The sequence below is a fragment of the Neovison vison genome, chromosome 12, assembly GCF_020171115.1.
Source record: "Neovison vison isolate M4711 chromosome 12, ASM_NN_V1, whole genome shotgun sequence".
NCBI classification, from domain to species: domain Eukaryota; kingdom Metazoa; phylum Chordata; class Mammalia; order Carnivora; family Mustelidae; genus Neogale; species Neogale vison.
In genome coordinates this window covers 9013727-9033158 of record NC_058102.1, presented here as the reverse complement: position 1 = coordinate 9033158, position 19432 = coordinate 9013727, and the positions used below count along the sequence as shown (strand labels likewise).

At 59.4% G+C, this 19432-nt stretch overlaps 1 protein-coding gene across 4 annotated transcripts in view; it reads left to right on the top strand.

The window, feature by feature from the left end:
- The window catches only part of MGAT3 (beta-1,4-mannosyl-glycoprotein 4-beta-N-acetylglucosaminyltransferase), a 48028-nt gene that overhangs the window by 18219 nt on the left and 10377 nt on the right, over positions 1-19432 (top strand). The window contains exon 1 of one of the 4 annotated variants that reach the window (XM_044226989.1): positions 7040-7262. The exons of 2 other annotated variants lie outside the window; for them this stretch is intronic. In XM_044226989.1, coding sequence (XP_044082924.1) covers positions 7195-7262 — 68 coding nt within the window. In that variant the 5' untranslated portion in view covers positions 7040-7194. Of the gene's footprint in view, positions 1-7039; positions 7263-7287; positions 7465-19432 lie in introns of those variants that run through there. One more of the 4 variants, XM_044226988.1, reaches the window with a different exon arrangement.

Here is a 19432-nt window from a genome sequence, read left to right as displayed (position 1 = left end):
GGCAGGAGCAGAGATCCCTATGAGCCAGATAAGTTCAAATAAGTGAGATGCAGGGTGGGGGAAGGAGGGCTGGTGCCCTTCCTGGGAGCCGCCACTCCTCTGACCCTGTCTCACTCCTTCTCTAGCCTTCCCTTGATCTTGGCCTGGTTTGGGCTGTCTGCACAGAATGACCCAGCTAGATCCCAAGTTTCAGCCTGGCCGAGCTCTGAGATGTGGTCCAGATAGGCCACAAATGTCTAGTTCTGTTCCGTTGCTTATGCTGTTTCTCCTCTGCCTGAATGTCTGTCCCCCCCCCCCCACCTCTTCCAGTGTCCCCTGAAACACTGTCACCCTTCAAAAGCCTCCTCCGTGGTGTCAGCCCTCTCCAGATCAGTCCCTTCTTCTCCTCCTGCCGTCACACCCAGCCTTTCAGCCCCTCTCAGGCACGCTGCCTGCCCGTCAGAATACCAACACCTCTCATTTATTGCATCTTTACTACAGCCCATGACGGAGGTACCGTGACCATCCCCTTGGCTGTTGGGGAAACCGAGGCACAGGGTCTTGTTAGGGATGATCCATCCTCTCCATCCGAGCTGAGCGTCTGTTGGGCAAGGAAACTCCTTGCTGCGGGCTGGCGGAGAACCAGATCTGTCTTGTTCATGTGTGTGCTATTTCGTGTTGTGCTAGGCTGTGAATTCCGTGTCTCGTATAGGAACTCGAATGAATGAATGATTAAGTGAATTAGTGATTGTCAGCTCCAGGGAGTGCCTCTGTTCTTCTCCCCAGCCTTCCCCCTTTTCGTTCCTGTTAGGGGAGACTAGCCCTCAGGAGGGCGGCCTCAGACCACAGAGGGATGGTCCCAGGGACCTCCTTATCCACTCCACGTGGAAGGGGAAGTGAGGCCCTGGGTGGGGCCGGAAGTAGGCGCGGTGGAAGGCTCGCGGACCATCCTGCTGTGGTCTAGCACAGGGGCACATGGGGGCCCCATGGCCCTGCCGGGAATCCAGGAAGTGAACAGGGTCCCAAAATACTTTTTCTTACACCGCCTCAAGTGGAAAGTATCCTGTGGGCTCACTTTATTTTCATCTTTTCTGTACAAATAAAATTGGAACAATGGGAATCATTCACGGACCTCATCACTCCGTTGTTTTACGAATTTAGAACTTACTTGGCTCAAGACTGTGGTTCCCACTGAAGTAGGAGTCCCCAGGGAGGGTCAGCATGAGGGCCAGGACAGGAGGCCAGAGCCCTGCTGCCACCGGGGCCTCCTCCAGGTCTGCCTTCCAGCTGCCCTCTACGGGCAGGCTGGGAACTTCCCAGAAGGAGCAGCACAGATGGGGTCTGAGCAAGGGAGGGCCGCCAGAGGCAGGCTCCAGGATTCTGGTTGACAGAGACCTGTGATAGATGACTTCCCAGGCTGTTCCCACCCCACCTTGACCTCTGAGTCATGATCATTTGCCGCTGTTTCTCGAGCACTTACTATGTGCTGGGCATGGGGCCAAGCCCTTTGCATTATCCCAGCGACGCCTCCTAACTTCCCTCGAAGTAGGTACTATTGTTATCCCCATTTGGCAGTTTGAGGGTGCCTGGGGCCCGGGGCTCAGGGCCAGGCCAGGCCAGGGCTGGGATCGTATCCAGCCTGTAGGACCCCAGCCCCTAATGGGGCTCTGAGTCCAGGCCCCTAAGTCACTTCTCTGAGAATGGCTTCTGCAGTGACTTCTAGCCTAGACCCGCTTGCCCTCAACCTGGCTCCTGGGACCCTGCCCCTGCCCCCCCGACCTGTGTTCTCTACCTCTGCTCCCTTCCACCCTGACCCAACTCTGTACCCACCACACTGACCCCCCCCACACACACCCTTTTTTTCCAGACCCCTCCTGCTGCTGTTTCCTTCTGGAAACGGGTCCCAGCTGGCCGTGGACCCCACGTAGCTTGCTTAACACTCTCGACAAATCACTCATGGCCCCACTCTGGCTACCCCGGGCCTGGCACACAGCCTGGGTGAATCATGGTGGGTGAGTGATGGTGGCCAGGGGAGGGGGAACGGGGAGGGCTGCCGATGGCTGGGCAGAGCTGGGCTTCCAGGCTGGACTGCACAGGCAGCCGTGTAGCTGGGGGCTGGCCCCTTGGCTGACATGGAAAAGGCATTTGATACATATATATATATTTTAAAAGATTTTATTGATTTATTTGACAGAGAGAGATCACAAGTAGACGGAGAGGCAGGCAGAGAGAGAGAGAGAAGCAGGCCCCCTGCTGAGCAGAGAGCCCGATGTGGGACTCGATCCCAGGACCCTGAGATCATGACCTGAGCTGAAGGCAGCGGCTTAACCCACTGAGCCACCCAGGCGCCCTTGATACATATTTCTTAAGTATTTGTTGAATGGTGATAGTGAGAGAGGCGGGCACAGGCCCTTTCCGGAAGCTGCACAGATTGGTAGGTTTGGAAGAAAGACTGAGGGCGGGGGCGCCTTCCCAGCCATCTCCTTGGGCTGTGATCGTGAGTGGTTGGGGTTTGGGGCTCATTGACGGCTGGAACGGGAGCGAGATGCTGGTGCTTTCTTGCATGATTGCATTGCAGTTATCACAGGAGCCGTGGGCCGTGGGGCTCAAGTAATCCTCATTGCATTCTAGGGAAACTGAGGCCTAGACAGGGCGGGCAGCTTGCTGGGCTCACGGCCAGGAGGTGGTTCTGCCATCCGGAGCCTTGCCCCTTGGCCGGAAGAAGCAGCAACTGTGCCGCTCTCTGTAGTGTCCAAAGCACCCTGCATGTCACCCCAGTTGGTTCCAGCAGGGTCGGACGGAGGCTTAGCCCTGGGTTTTCAACTGTGCCCATATCCGGGAGTCAGAAGACCTGCTCCCGAGGGGCCTTCTGCATCTCTAAGGGGTAGTGGTGGGAAGAGAGCCCTCCTCTGGGCCAGCGGCAGAGAGAAACAAAGAGGCGAGCTGGGGGCTCTGGCCCAGAGTAGGTGCTCAGGAGCCCTTTTGGTCAGAGGAGGTGGAGCCAAGTCTTTGGTCCCATCTGGTCCTTGGAACAGCCCCCGACCGGCTTCAGTGTTTGAGGCGAGACCCACAGAGCGTGGTTGACTGGCTCAAGGTCACACCCGCCACACCCAAGGTGAAGAGCAGAATGTTGAGGCTCCACCAGGGGTGGGAGGTCTGGGAGCTGGGCAGGCGGAGTCTGGCTGTGCAGGAGGAATTGGCCCCAAAGGGCCCGCGGGCAAACCCTTCACAGGGGTGTCGAGGGCAGCCACTGGGGCCCTGACATGTCACTGCTTTCAGAAATGTTTGGAGCCACACCTGGGTATGGGCAGGGGCCCTGTACCTGCCGCTGGGGGGCAGGTAATGGAATCTGTAGTGCCTCCGCCTCCAGGCACTGGCCCACGCACAGAGACTGGAAGTCCAGGTGCTGGCTTTCATGGCCTTTGCAGACTCTGTCCCTCCAGAAGGGCCCTACCCCCCTCTCCTGGCAGGTGCTGGCTCATCCTTGAGACTAACTCCCTGCCACACCAGGAAGCCCTGTTTGACCCCCCACCTCAAGGCCGAGGCTGATCCTCCCTGCCAGGATTTCCCTCTGTCTGCTCCAGGGGATGCCGAGAACCCCAAGGGCTGGGCAGGTCTGCCAAGGGCCTAGTTCTAGTGTAGGGCCTTGTCGGAGACGCCAGTGGAGTAGACAGAGAAAGAAGGTGTGGCCCAGCTCAGGGGACTGTTAGTTCAGTCCAGAGAGGGGACCAGGCTGGGGAACCTTGAGGCCCTGTAGCCAGCCAAACACGCCCATTTCACAGAGGGAACATTGGAGGCCCTGAGGTGCTTGGAATGACCTGCAGTACCACGGAGAGCGGCTGAGAGTCGCTTTGTGGCTTGGAGGAGAGCCCTCAGCTGTGTGGCCGCACCCCTCCCCCTCTCCTTTTCCAAGCTGGAGCGTCTCTCTACAGGTTCCAGGTCAGGTCTTGCAGGGGGACTACTGGGAAGAAGCCCAGGAGAGCACAGTCCCCAGGGCTCAGGTCTGCACTTGGCCCTCCCATGTGGACGGCAAAGCTCCTTAGAGGAAATGCTGTCTAAAAGCTGGCAGGAAATCCACATGGATGGTTCATTCCAGCAAAAAGATGTGTAGGAAAAAAAAGTCTGGGAGAACTTAGGCCAAGGGGCTAGCTCAGGGGATGGTGGGACAGTGGCTGATAGGGTCCTGTTGCTTTCGCTGTGATTTTTCAGTTCTCTAGGACGTGTGTGGCAGCTTTATCATCAGAGAGAAACGCAGCTATAATCTAAGGGAGAACGGTCTGAGAAACGGTGCCCTGAGAACAGCCCAGTTCCCCATTTGTTTGACGGTGGGGTCACTACCCGTGGGTGGCTTCCAGGGTGACCAGTGGGAGCTGCCTGGCCCCAGGCCCATCCCCGGAACAGGTGCATCTGTGACTGACAGCTTGTGTTTCTCTCATCCTTGCAAATGGGGTCAGTGAGAGTCCTGGCGTGGGGCTGCTGGCATGTGGCACCCCGAAAATCCCGTTCAGACCTCTGACCTTCCTGCGGTGCCTCAGGGCCCTGGCCTTCCCACCTCCATTGGGAGAGCCTGCCCACTGCAACCCCCCCCCACCCCCCCCCACCCCCACCCCCCGCCAGGTGCTGCCATCCGCCTTTCCCAGCCAGAGATGGCCCCGGGGCTGTTTGCGTCACCACAGTCCCAGGTGCCCAGTGGGGGTGTTGATGACCGTTGACCCCCGCATCCTTACTGTCTCCTGCCCCCAAGCGCCTTTCCAGGGGTCCTCCTGCAACACAGACAAGTTCTGCCTGGTGGAAATGGTATTTGTCCTCACAGCCAAGCCCTGATCCTGGGTGAGGATGCAGTCTCGGTCTCCCTCAGGCCCCCCTGCCCCTGTGCTCGGTACAGAGCTCTCATTCATTCGTTCGGCTGCTGTCCAGCAAGTGCCCAGGACCAGGCTAGGTGCCGGGGGCACGGATCTGCAGACTTTGGGGTGTGACCGTGTGTGTGTGTGTCTTTGTGCGTGGGTTTTGTGCACGTCCCTTGCCCCTCCCCACAGTAAGAGCAGCTCCGTCGTTTATGACCTCTCATCCGGGCCTCCTGCTAATTCATTCAGCAATGAATTAGACCCGCTAAGGAGGTTCCAGGCCCTGACCCCAAAGAAACGTGATCCAAGGTCTCTGTCCTTGGGAAATGCCGTCTTGGGGGCCGTTGCAGTGCGGACTGGTGAGGGCCCAGGCCAGCACTAGGGGTGGTCAGAAGTGTCATCCTGGAGAGACGGGAAGGCACAGCGGGGAAGGGCATTCCCGCCCGGCTGCGGGTGTGCACTCGGATCCCCCGCAGCCCTGGGATCCTGGGCCTGGGAACACCATGCTGGCCCTCCTTGCTGCTCTCATGGCTCCAAAGCAGGCCTAAGGGGCAACAGAGCTGGAGCACGTGCTCCGGGGCTGTGAGTCCTCCTGCAGGGTGGCTGGGAGGGAATACAGGGCCTTGGAAAGGAAGCACATTGACTAGAAGATACAAGACAGAGCCCGCTGGCAGGCAGGAGGACCTGGGCTGCAGAACTTTCTGAAGGAGAACCTGGGGACCAGACCCTAGAACATAGCACCCCTCGATTCAGCCCAGAGAAGCCGGGTCACGGAACTCAGACGGAGTAGCAGACCTAGAATGCGGCCCTACCCACGGATGGCAGCCGGCAGCTGGAGGATCCAGTCCCCCAGTGGTCAGTGGGGAAACTGAGGTGGTCCAGGGATTAGGAGGTTCTGGAGCCTGGGGGAGCGTCGTTGTACATGCTCGTGGTCTCTGCTGAGCCGGATCCTCCCCACAGCTTGCTGCTGCCTGACCTCGGGCAAGTCCTGTCTCTTCTCCAAGCCTCAGTTTCCCCATCTGTGAGATGTCTGTGTGACAGTGAGATGAGATGGAACACGTCACTTGGGAAGGGGGTGCTGCTCTTGGTGCGCAGGCTCCCCTGGGCGGTTCGTGGCATGGTGTGGCTGAGGCCAGGACCCTGGCCACCCGCCTCCTGGAGTCACCTGTCCCTTATGGCGATGGTCTGCTCACGGCCGTTGCTCCTTCTCCTTCCCCACACTCAGTGGGACCTTTGGGAACTTGCTGCCTTTCTCGGGATGGTCTCTGGATCTAGCAGATGGGAAGGACCGAGTGATTAAAGGAGCAAGAACAGATTGGTGGCTCCGTATTAAGGAACAGACGCCTGGTGCCTGCAGCCCTGGAACCATCCCCTACCATTTGGTGGGGGCCTCCTGAGTGTCCCTGGTGGAGACGGTCAGGCCCTGACCCGAGGGAGCTGTGGCCCCTCCTAGGCAGGGATGGGCTAAGATTAATTGGGGAGGAAAAAGAGAAAAGGCTTATTGTTCCAGTTTCCCGGGGGCTCCCCAGGTGTCCAGTACGGCAGAGTGAGCAGCTGTGCACCTGCTCCTAGTCCGCCACTACCACAGGAGGGGCTTGGGCTGCTTGGGTTCCTGAGCGCTGGAGCTGTGGGCCCTGGGCCAGGAGCAGCCGCGTCACCTCCCCTGATCCCTGCAAGGACCCTGCAGGCGGGCGTGACCCAGCCTCCCCTTTCATGCCTCTGCGCCAGTAGGGTCCCAGAGCTGTTGGGGGCAGAGCTGGGGTTTCAACCCGTTCTTCCACTCCGCAGCAGCTCCTCGGGCCCCTGCTGCATGCGAGGCAGGGTGCTAGGCGCTAAGCACCCCAGGTGAACTGCAGTCACTTCGTTTTTCACCTTCTTCCTTCCTGTGTCTCCTCTGGCCTGTCAGCCATGGTGTTGCTTTGGCGTCCTTGCCCGTGTCCCCCTTTCCCTCCACCGCCCTCCTGTGGCGGGGGACCCTGTCCCATTCATGTAGATGAGCCACATCTGGGTATGCGGTGCCCAGGCTGATGCGGACTTTTCCAAGCCCAGCCCAGGGCGCAGAGCCCAGTAGCACTGACTGCAGGTGCGGTGTGTGGGTTTGGGGGGAGGGTCATGTATTCATCTAGCAAGCCAAGGTCAGCACCTCCTTTGCATCAGGCGGGGAGCTGGGGCCCCAGGGGAGCCGGGCTGCCTCGCTCAGTGTGGGGTGAGGAGCCCTCAGGGGCAGGCCAGGGGCCTCTGGGGGAAGCGCAGCTCCATAGAGCCCACCTGGAGACAGAAAGTGAAAGATTACCCAGAACTCGGAGCCTCCTACAGGACCTGGACTTTATCCCGAGGGCGGGAGTTCCCAGCTAGGAGGGGGCAGCATTGGATGTGGCTTTTGCTTGCTTCATGGGGACCAGGCGGGGGGCCCCCGGGAAGGCCGCTGCTCTCGTGCAGGTGAGTGCTGGCCGTGGTGCAGCCAGCGTGGGACAGTGGCACCAGGGGACAGGTGGGATGGAGAATGTTGGGGCATAGACGTGCCTGGTGATGGACTTGTGGAGTCCGCAAGGGGGAAGATGACTCCTGGGCTCCCGGGCTGGGCAGCTGGGTGGACGGTCCCATCGTGTCGAGGCCCAGGAGGAGGAATGTTGGGAATGCCGTAAGTCGTCCCGGCGTCCCTGGGTGTCATGCTCAGGTCACAGGTGATCAGCTCCAGTTGTTGGGACAACTGTTTGAGTGAGTTCTTTGTGCCTGGTTTTGCAGCCAGGGGTCCCAGGCAGGATGGGAGCCAGCTCTAAGCCCAGGCTGCTGTCCCCTGCCCTCGGCCGGGCCCTGATTCCACGGGGTCTCCTTCTCTCTGTCCTTTAACCCCACGGCACCGTAGCTTTGCATCCCTCACCTGTGCCCTGTATCCAGGGGGAGGCCCCCTGGGAGCACCTCCACTCCTGCCTGGGTACAGGGACTGACTTCCACATGGGCACCCCTCCCCTGCTGTGCAGGAGCATCCTCCCCCCACCCCCACGGTGCAACTCATGGAACAGAGCCTGTCCACCCTGTGGCTTGAATCTGTGGCCCTCCCGGCCCGTGCAGAGAAGGCCCCATGAAGACAGGCAAGGCATGGGGCGCATCCTCCCCACCCTTCCCCCACCCGCGGGCCATGGGGCTGGAGACGGAGCTGAAGCTGGGCACTGAAGTGGCCCTTTGTACATTGTCCCCCTGGGGGCTGGGGGAGCCTGGTGGGCGGGGCTGGCACTGCCCGCGCTGATTTCAGCAGGGCTGCGGAGCGAGGTGGGGCGTGAAGGGGGGGGTGCTTTCTCCGCCTGGGAGCAGGACAGAGCACCCCGCTAGGTCTGGGTACGCACTGGCTGGGCCTGCTGCCCCAGGCCTCCCAAACTAGATGATACTTGTCGCTCAGAGTCTGTCATCACTTGCCTTGAGAGTTCGGTCGTCACGCACAGCGGTTTCTGGAGCGCCTGCTCTGGGCCAGGCTTTGTCCTGGCAGGTGGGGAGCCGCGGAGACGGGTGACTGGTGACTGAGGCTCAGCGTGACCCTGCTGTCCTGTGCTGACGTTCTGAGTGCTGCGGTGTGGGCGGGGGAGACAGACCACTAACGTGTAAACAAGGAGACAGCTAGCTTCCGCCGCCGTGGTTGTGGGGGAGCAGATGACCCGGGGAGGGGACAGCTGCTCTATCCGGCGGGGCAGGAAGGCCCCTCTGAGCAGGCAGCCGCATTCCAGACAGACAGGCAGGGGGAGGACCCTGAGGATGAAAGGTGGGGACTGTGGCCAGAGCCCAGTGGACGAGGAAGGTGAGGGCAGCAAAGATCCAGGGACCAGAGTGGCAGGGCCTTGGGGCCCAGAGATGATTTGGGTTTCATTCTGAGCCAGACTTGAGGGGTGGATTGGGTGCGTGTAGGGTCTTGAGGGAGGCTGTTGAGCTGGGGGTGGGGGGTCCGGGGGTCATGTGGCCTGATGGGGACTTTGTAGTGACAGAATTTGCGGGGCCTAATGCCAAACGAAAAGGTAGTTCAAAAAGGAAGAATGTCAAGACAGAAAGAGAAAAAAAAGCAGGAAGGAGGCCAGCGAGGAGGAGGAAGAGGCGTGCGGTGGGTCCTGGGAGCGATTTGGAAGGAGGCAGCGACAGGCCCTGCACTGCCCCCGCCAGGCACATGGCGAGGCCTTCTGGAGCAGCAGGGGATGAACTTTTTAGCTCAGGACTGGTCTGTGTCAAGGCTTCTTGGATGCGACCCTGTTTAGTCCTCATGGGGTGAGGGGCTGGGATGGTCCTGCAGTGCAGATGGCCACTCTGAAGCCCAGGGATAGGAAGTGACCCAGAAAGCACTCAGCCCAGCCTCTCCGGCCTTGCTTTCCTCAAGGTGCTCCGTCCCACAGCTGTGACCGCGGCCGCTGGGCGGGGCTACTCTGTGCCCCGCCCCCTGGGCTTGTCTCCTCTCACTTCCTGCTCTGCTCCGACTGATGGCTTATTTGGGTTTGGACTTACAGGAATCTCTGGGGAGCCGCAGAGGGCTCCAGAGGGGGTGGAGTGTGAGCGATAAGCCTGCATGGGGTCTGGGTCAGTTAACTTTGTGGAAGGACTGGTGGCATATTTTATGAGTTAGAGGAAGCTAGGTTTTTCTCTTTCCTCTCCATTGGCTGCACTGTTAAGATTAATAATCTGCCCGATTGATGGTCACAGGCTCCTGCTGCCCCTCCTGCTTCCTCGGCCACACCCTGGCTGGACCCTGCCCTCCTCTTTCTCCTTCCTTCTCCCTCCTGGCACCCCAGATTCAGCCCTGTCCCCCTCTCAGCCATAGACCCCAGCGTGCACCCCCTCAGAGATGTTGAGGGGAATCCCCCCATGGGCTTAGGAAGTCCTCTGATCCCTGCTCCCTTGGGCCTTCCGCAGCCCTACTGGCTGGGGCCCATCCCACCTGACCGATGCAGACACTCAGGCATTCGCGCCGTCACTGCACTGATGTTCGCTGTCCTGTACCAAGAACAGGGCTCAGACGCTCACAGCCTGTAGGGCAGGCTGACTGGCCACTGGGACGTTTCTGTCCAGGCTGGGGTGGAAGGCAGCTCCCCAGGGGAGGCAAGGTCTAAGCTGAGTGTGAGAGAGGAATCCCCCAGAGACCCCACATGCATCCCCCACCCAGCAGTACGGATGCTGGAAGCTCTGCCCCCCATCCCCCTTCTCTGCCAGGGTGTGATTTACGTCTCCACCCTCTAAAGAAGATGCTCAGAGAGGGTAATCCCCACCACAAGGAATGAATGTGTTCATTGCTTGTGGTGAACTGGGGCATGGAGCCAGGCAGTGCAGTGGCTGCTTGGTGGGGTGGTCTCTTCTGGGCCCCCAATTTCTCATCTGTGGCCAGTCACCCAGACTGCAGCCTCTGCTCCCACCACTGCAGAAAACCCTTCCTCCCCAACTTACCCCGCTTCCGGGGCTGCTGAGTATGGAGCCCACTTGCAGTGAACAGCGCAGGGTCTCTGAGGGGCAGTCAGGATTCAGGCTCCTCTCGAGGCCCGCCAAGCTCCCAGTTTGTGTGAGACACCGGGTCCCGTTCCATCCCACCTTTTTCCGCCGGTACCGCGCCCCTCCGTTTCCCATCCGCAGCCCACCAAAATGCCCCATGGTCCCTTTGGGAGTCCAGGAACAGTTCAGGGTGACCTCCCACCCAGTGAGGGAAGAGGTGAGGCTCCAAGAGGAGAAGGGCACGTGGTTTACCGAACACCAGGCACTGACAGGCCCCTGAGGCGGAAACTTCGCGGACACACCCCCCCACATCCCCAGCACCTGCCACCGGGTCCCTCACCTGGAGACTGCACAGGCGTGCACACCCACATCACCAGTACCTGCCACTTGGCCCCTCACCTGGAGACTGCACGTGTGCGCACACCCACATCACAGACACCTGCCACCGGGACCCTCACCTGGAAACTGCACACGCGCGCACACCCACATTCCCAGCACCAGGCCTCGGGGAGCAGCTTCTGCAGGATGGGGCTGCCCTCGCCGTGTTCCCTGTTTCTACCTGGGACAGATGAGGAGACCAAGGAGACCGCAGCCCCTGGGAGGTGAGGTGACTCAGCCAGGTAGAGGTGGGGTCCAGCAGGGGAAAGGCCAGAGCTGGTGCCAGGCCAGGCCGCCTGTGTGGCCACGTGACTGCCACCGGTTGTCGGCCTGGGGGCACATGAGACAGTCATCAAGTCCTGAAGGCCAGGGCTGCTGCAGCTGGGAGGGGACGCTGTGAGGTGCCACTGCAGGGACCCAGGGCAGGGACTAGGTCAGGTGAGGGGAAGGGGGGCCTTCGGAGGTCCAGGCATGGAAGAGGCAGGGTGGAGGGGGAGGGAGCAGGAGGCCCTAGGATTGGGTCAGGCCCCACTTACAAGATGATCCAGGCGGGCTGCTCAGATCCCCTGAACTGTTTCCTTATCTGTAACAACGAAGGGGGCCAGCGTGGGGCTGGAATTAGAGAAGGGGGCTGAGGCAGTTAGCGCCCTGCCAGAGGGCTGCTGGGGGTCCGGCCTCTGGCACGCCCTCCTCCTTCACCCATGTGGACAGGCTGACCAGGTCAGCTGTGGGTGGGGGCGTTTGGCATCTCCAGGCCATGCAGCTGCGCCTACCTGGCTGGAGGCCAGGGCCAGGCTGACAGCAAGTACACAGAACCCCCTGGGCGGTGGATGCAGTTGGCGTGGGACCCTGCCTTGCTCCGCTCAGAGTTCGGGGGCAGCGGGGCAGGGGAAAAGAGAATGCGCCCACAGAGGGCAACGCAGGCACTAGCCAGGTTCCCCTGTGGACTGCCCGCCCCCTGGAGCCTCCTGAAGTCCAGGCCTCGCCAGAGAGGGTTCCTGACTTCTTAGAGCACCAGACCCTGAACCTTCGGGGTTCTGAGATTCCACCACTGGCCTCCATCCAGGGTGATCTGTGCCCACTGGCGTTGTGGGGGGAAGGGACTCTGGGGTTCCTGCGGACTTTCAGGAACCCAGGGCTTTGTGAAACACGGTTTCACCTCACCTCCCTGTCATCTGGCCTCACAGAGAGCTGCCCTGGTGTTGGGGGGGGTGGCTTACACTATTACAGGTGGAGGGGAGCCTCAGGTAGGGGGTCTGGGCCATGCAGCCCTCCTGGGCACAGGGCTCTGGTGACTGGTCACTTGCTGGAACCAGGGAGGTGGTGACCCACAAATGGCAAGGTGGCGGGCTCCTGCTGGGGGCCAGGGTGATGGTGGGCGGGGCCCTTGCCCTGGGCTGAAGGCAGCACCCCAGAGCTTGACCCCCGAAGGAGGACCCCTAGGAGCAGTGAGTGCGTGTCAATGCCAGGCAGGCCCTTCAGCTCCCTCAGGCCGTCTCCACCACCCGATGGCTGGGAGGGAAAGTGGAGTTAGGCACACAGACAGCCTCTGGCAGCCGGGCCATTCAGTAAGTACCTGGTGCCGGGAAGAAGGTGATGATGATGGAGGAACCGCTTTCTGGGAGGAATGTTCCAGACCCACGGCTCCCCAGACTGGTCCAGCCCTGCCTGTCCAGTTAGAGTGTTTAGCTGCATCCAGATTACTGCCTCGGGAGGGCAGCCACTGAGATGGGGGCCCAGGCTTCTGCCTAAGCAGCCCCTGAAGTGTGGGGTGTTCTCGCCAGCCCCGCTAGGCTCCGCAGGCCCTTCACAGACTCAGACACTCTCCCCCTCCTACCACCCTCCCACTTGGCTGTCCCTGCATTGGGGGTTTCCTCCTCTGGGAGGTGGTTCCTTCTCGGGTCTCAGCAGAAATGTCCTCTCTTCGGAAGACCCTGACACGTGGCGTCCTCTGTTGGCCCATTTTCTTATTTGTCCTCTGTCCCTCTCCTGGACTGAGCTCTCGGGGGGGACCCATCTATGCCTCTTGTTCCCTGCTGCACCCCCAGCTCCAAACCAGGACTGATCCTGCTCTCTCCACCCCAGGCAGAGCTGAAGCACCGCCGCCTGTGAGCCTCACATCCTTCTCCCCTCAAACCCAGGCCCAGCCCCCAGCAGGGCAGCTCTGCCTCTTGATTCTTCCTTTGGCAAATCCGTGACTCTACGGGGTCCTGCTGATGGGGACACAGCCAGATCTTGGGCCTGAAATTCCACCTTAGTGCTCATCCCTTTGGCTTGTCGCAGACATTCACAGAATGTCTGAGCCCAGCCTCATGCTGGGTGCCGGGAACACAGGGTCAGCCTGACTCGGAGAATCACAGTGTGGGAATGGAATGATGGGGCCGGGGACAAGGCCAGTCGCTGCCGAGGTTTACTGGGACGGCAGAAGCAGGGGCTGGCGGAGATGCGATCTCTGGCTCAGTGGCTGCTGTCATGCTTGAGTGGCCGCCACCCACTCCTCCCACCTGTGCCCCGGTGGCCCGGCACCCCTGCTGGGACGCGTCCACATTCCCTCTCTGGACCACTGCAGGGACACAGGCCAGAGCCGTGGCCCGCTCCTGGCATGGCCGTCCCCCCGAGCCCCGCTGTGTGTGTGAGGCCATCAGAGCCTTGGCGGCCCTTCTGAAATGCACGTCCACCTCCGCCCCGCTGGGTTTTTAGATCTTTTTTCAGTATAGAAATTTTTCCACAAACAAAATCTTAGGAGAAACTCTACTGTATGAAATCGAAAAGCTGAGAGCGCCTCTTTTTGATGGTTTGTCGGGGGCTGACCCAGGCTTCATGACCTCTCCCCGTCGTCATCTGGTCCCAGGAGTGCCCTGGGGATTCCCCAGAACTTGGTTTGGGGACACCTGTTCTCAGTGCGCACAGTGCCCTTTCCGTGGTGCGTTGGTCTGTCTGCATCTTCCTCTCTTCCCCTCCCCAGAGCTTCCCACCAGAGCCCCCACTTCCTCCGCCGAAGCTTCAGTGTCTCTCCTGTGGCCGACATTCGTCCTGCCCTTCAGCAGACCCTGTTCGATCCCTGCTGGGTGGTCGGGTCGTTGCTCTCCCAGGCAGCGTGCCAGACCCTTTAAACACATGAGATCCTCGCTGCAGCTCTGGGATCTGAACACCTTCCTCCATCTTGCTTCCTCCCGCTGCCTCTGCACAGGGAGGCCCAGGCGCCTGCCCCCTCAGGTCGTGTCCAGCACCCCCCAGCACCACCAGCCCCACCCCCCATCCCTGGCTTGGGCTCAGCTCCTCTGTGGCTCTGCTCCTCTCCTTCCTCCTTCCCAGACTCTCCCCACGTCCCACCTCCAGCCCACCTCTAGCCCCTGAGGCTGGGTCCCTCCAGCCACTCCCTCCCTCTGTCACCCAGTGTTTAAGGAGCCTCTGTACCATAGCTCAACCGGCGCTCCCCACCCAGGCCCTAGGTCCCAGGCTGGATGCTCCAGGCCGCAGCCTCCCCTCCCACACTCTGCTCCCACTGTCTCCTCCCCAGCCCAGCCCCACCTTTCCTGCAGCTCCCTGCCCCCTCCTCCCCAGTCCTGTCTAAACCCACGTGTTCCAGTTCAGTAGCAGCTAGTAGGTGTGCCTATTAAACTAAAATTCAAATCAAGTTAAATTATAAATTAGTTGCTTCGTCTTCTAGTCAGTTTTAAGGGCTCAGTAACCGCATGGGGCTAGCGGCTGGTGTGCTGGACAGCGCGGCCTGGCTCTTTCCGCCGTCACAGAGCGAGCTGCTGGGGGGCTCTGGAAGCTGCTCCTGGCCACCCTCAGGCACGGGCTGATGGCGTTGTTGCACTCAGAGCCTGCAGGGGTCTGGGGCTCAAGCCAGTGGCACCTCCTCCCCCACCCCCCCGAAGTGGAGTCTGCATGGGTGTGCACAGGTGAGCAGAGGAATGCTCTGAGCTTCGGTTTCCTCATCTGTAAAGTGAGGATAGTAAGTCCCTGTCCAAAGACGACTGGGAGGGTCAAGTGTATGTAAAACATACGCTGCCAGCTGGTGCATAGCTAAGCGTGTGGTGAGAAGCGGCTGTGACGTTAATGTGAATGAGGCAAGGTAGGGGCCCATCTCAGGAGGCAGGGGTCATAGTGGCAGTGAGCCTCAGTGCTGGACAGTGGGAGCCGCTGCAGGCTTCAGGGCACACCCGCCCCACTGGCTGATGTCTGAGCAGGACTAATCTGTTTAGCCTCCAGCACTGTCCACTAGGACATTCTGAGCTGGTGGCAATGTTCTGTGTCTTCACTACCTGTGGGCCTCTGGGGACCAGACACTGATGTCCTCGGTGGGCCCATGACCAGTGGGGAAAGAGGAGGAGGCCCCAGCGAGCCGAGGGCAGGTCCCAGCCTTGTGAACCAACTTTCTCAGGCACATGCTAACCGCTCTGTGGGTAAGTTCTCAGGCGACTGGCAGGCGGCTGGCGTCAGGCAGAGTGGGGAGGGGTTTGGAGAAAGGAGAGAGGGCCAGGGCACATGAGTTGGTTGGGGGGCGGGGTTCGCCATAGAAAGAGCTCCAGAGCATGGGCATTGGGCTGAAGCTTTAGCCAGCCCCCTGCCCTGCAGCTAAGCCAGCAGAAAGAGTAGGGCCCAGATCCTAGTGCCCAAGGGAATGGCGTGGGCACCCCATCTGGCTGGTCCAAGAGCTGGCTCCCAGTGTAGCTGTGCCTCTCCTTTGGGCCTTGGTGTCCTTATCTGTGGATGGGAGCAGCAGCAGCTCCCATCTGCCCCACGGTGAACAGGGTTTGCCAGGAGTTTGCAGTTCCTGGGCAGCTGGGATTCTTGGCCAGGGCTGGCCCTTTGGGCGGACTTCTCTCTGGGAAGTGCTGGGGATTAGAAGTCCTGGGGACTGGGGGTCAGGGTACAGCAGATCACCCTCAGCAAAGCTGTTCGTGTTTAGCCTGGGGCAGAACCCCTAAATTCAGAGCTCTGCTGGGCCCCACGTCTACCGGTTGCCAGATATAGGGTGCTTGGGGAATCTCGGTTTGCATCTGCTTCATTACCACAAGCCCTGTGTGGCTGAGTGAGTAGCTTAACCTCAAAGCGTCCATGTCCTCATTTACAAAATGGAGACTCACATACCTTCCTCTGGGGAGGCCCCAGGAATGGGCCCCTGATTTCTCCAGCTGGTTCAGGGCAGTACCTGGCACACTGCATGTTCTTGGGGAATGTCTGCCAGGAGCCCAGACGATACACTGGCAGTGGGATGAGCCCCGCATATGGCTTGACCCTTATGGAGCTCTGCCTGATGGACAGCAGCCGAAGGACATGATGAGAGCTGAAGAAACAAACACAACATCGTTGTTTATCTTGCATCTTGCCGGAACTCGGGAATTTGTTGGACTCTGTAGCTGCCGCCTCTGCCCGTCTCTCCGGTTGGGATCGTGGAACCTCACTTGAGAAGGGTTCTCACCTAGCCTCAGAGTCTTCTGATTCCTCAGGCGCTGACTTGTTCTGCCTGACCCCAAGAGGGGACCCAGAAGCAATAGTGGAAGCTCCAGCGAGGCTGATGTAGGTCAACAGAAGGAAGAATTTCTGCCAGCCCAGCATGCTTGGAATGGGTAACCCTAAGACTTGGTCAGCAGAGGCCAGATGGGCACTTGGCAGGGGCACCGGCCTGGGGTGAGGATTTGGACAATGCTCTTGCTCTGTGGCCTTTCAGACCCCAGGAGAGGAGTCTGGACCCTCTGTGGGGCTCCAGATTCCCTGGGCTCTGAAAGCCAGATGAGTCAGTGAGAATGCCCCATAGGGTGATGGGGGCCAGTCAGTAATAAGCAGCCTTCCAGTTGTCTCAGTCTTTTAACAAAACTGGCCAGGAGCAAGGCCTGGCATGTTCAGTCATGTCGTCTGCATTTGGTTGCCTGGCAGGAAGGGCAAATGGAAAGAAACAGGCATTTTTAGAGCATCTGCCAAGTGCTGGGCTCCATTCAAGATGCTTTGAAACCATGGCTCATCCATCTCTCCCACAGGACTGCAAGGGAGAGAGGGTATCTTTCTTTTGCATCTAAGACTGAGGCTCAGAGAGGCTAAGTAATTTGCCTCAGGGCACACAGTAAATTACAGGTCTGAGGTTCAAACCAAATCTTCCTGATTTCCAGTGACAGTGAAGGCCAGTGTTCATTGAGCACCTACTGTGTGCGTAGGCACAGTTACTAGTCTTTGGCATGGATTAATTCATTTGTTATATCTCCATTTTACAGAGAAGGAACTGAGGCTGAGAAAGGTAGGGTAACTTGCCAAGGTCAGAGGAGGTGTTCAGAACTGACACTGTGCTACTGTGCCTTCCCTTTGTGATGGGCAGAGTCTTTGGGTCACACTGGGTAAGACTAGAATGGGGTAGAGATGAGCACAGGGAGGCAGACTTAAGCTCAAAATCAAGATCCCCTTTCAAGCAGATGAACTAGTTGGTGGAGAGAGAGGTGGAGGGGGGTGCATTCAGAGGTGCCCCCAGGCTGGGGTTTGTAGATGGACCATTTCCTGCCCAAGAGTGGAGATAAGGTGAGCTATGCACCTCCAAGATTTCCCCCAAGGCATTTTCAGAGCATTCTGAGCACCTGCTAGGGGTCAGACCCCTTTGCTGCTGGACACAGACCGCAGCTGATCCCTTCTCTCTCTCAGTGGAGGAGTTGAGTGCCCCATGGCTGTTCAGGAACTGAGGACGCCAGGGATCAGGTGTCATGAGGCATGCTGGGAAGGGGCCACAGTATGGTGGGCAGGGGAAGTGCCCATTAGGACATGAGCCCCTGAACCATGGAGGAGGCTGGCAGGGGGCAGTGAGAGGCTGGTGAAGGGCATTCCCGGGGCTGAGCTAGGACCCTGGTCAGCGCAGGATAGCTCAGGACCATGGAGAGCTCCCCAGGAGCCTGCCGTCTTTCTGATGACAGCTGTCAGGGTGTATCTGAGGCTACTGCCGTCCATGAAACTCCTGCCAGCCTGGCCAGGCCCACAATCATGCCTGTGATCTCCAGGGATCACCTGTCCTCTCTGGCCAAGAGCCCCACCCCTGGACTCAGCCTGTGCCCTGACCCTGAGATCATGGATGGGTTGTGGGGTTCGGGCTCATCTGCTTTCCTCCCTCACCCAATCAGCCTTCTAAGCAGAGCCCAAAGGAGGACTGCACAAGCAGGAGAAGGAAGAAGTAGGACGAGGGAGGGAAGGAGGGGCACCTTCCAGGGCGTGGTGACAGCCACAAGTCAGCACAGAAGAGGAGGCCCAGGGTGGGCTGATCCTGCCACCATCCTGGGTCAAGTTCAGACGTAGCCTCCCCCATCCCTGATTATCTGCTACCAGGAAGCACCAAGCCCATCCCTCCCAAACTAAACGTAGGAGACCCAGGCCCCTGGGATGGTTACAACTCATGGAGTATGTATCAGGGGTTGGGGGAGGTTCCTAAAGGCCCTGAAATTTCTCCCTCCTTTCTCCGGCACCCCCAGAAGCAGGGTGCCCTGCCCCAGCCCCTCCACCATCAGGCTCAGGTTCTGCCTAGGCCTCACTTGCTGAGCCCCGGCCGTGCTCCTTGCTCCTCTGAGACTGGACAGCACCCACCAAGGCCCTGGCTTTGCCAGGAGCTTACCTCCAAGCCTTTACTCCTGCAACAACCCCACCCGAAGGATCTAGCAATAAGAGTAAGAAGAGTTAAAATTTATTTTGTAGTCACCTATGCACCAGGCACTTTACATGGATTTTATTAAACCCTCATTTTATAGATGAAGAAAAGGAGTAAAGTTGTAACTTGCCCGAGGTTACACAGGTAGGAGATGGCAGAGCCAGGATTTGCGGTCTCATTCCAGAGTCTGTTTGCGCAGCAGTGATGGTGAGCACATGGAGGAGGTCCACGGCAAAGCGGGGTGCTTTCGTGGAGCACCTGCTGTGTAAAGCTCCCTGCAGCAGGGAGCTGGTAGTCCAGCTGGGAAGACAGAGGTCAGGGGACGTGAGCTCAGCATGGCGCGTGTTGGGAACAGGGCAGAGCTATGGATTGGTCTCTCTGATGTGGTGTCTCATTTGAAGCAGGCAGGACGGGAATGATTATATCCATTTTATAGACAGGGAAGTCGAAGCTCAGAGAGGCCAAGTATCTTGAGGTCCAGGTTGACAGTGGCGATATAAACCCAGAGGCTGATGGCGGCGGGCTTCAGGAAGGGTATTGGCAGAGCTCAGTACGGTTCTTCCAGGTCCTAATCCAGGGCAGAAACCTCTTGCTTTCAAGAGAGGCCAGCCCTGACACAAAGCAGGCACCGGAGAAATAGTGAATTTTACTGAAATGAGTAAGGGCCTAAGTATGGCCTCTGAGCTGCCCAAGGTCATCCTCAGCAGCAGGAGGGACCTGGACAGGGGTTTCATCCTCAGGGAGCTAGCTGCCTGCTTACGCCTTGGAGGGCAGTGGGCGAGCCCATTAGAGACCCTAAGTCCTTCCTCAGCTAGACCTGCTTCTCCAGGCAGGTCCTGGCCACCACATCGGACCTGGGGTCCTGAGTTTGGTTGTGTGTGGGGGGTGGCTAGCTAATGCATGCTAGCAAGCAGGAGTGGCGGGGGGAGAATGGTGAGCTGGAGAGTGCCCTCCCCAAGCCAGCTGCTCCTCCCAGAGCCCACAGGGGATGCCTGATACAAAGCATTGCTCACCCCACCTCCATTCATCCTATGACGCTTCTAGACCAAGCATACTATGGAAAGGACATGAGATTTGGATCCAGAGACCAAAGTCAACAGCCAGGCTCTGCCATTAGCAGCGAGATGACTGGCCACGCCCCTCACTCAGC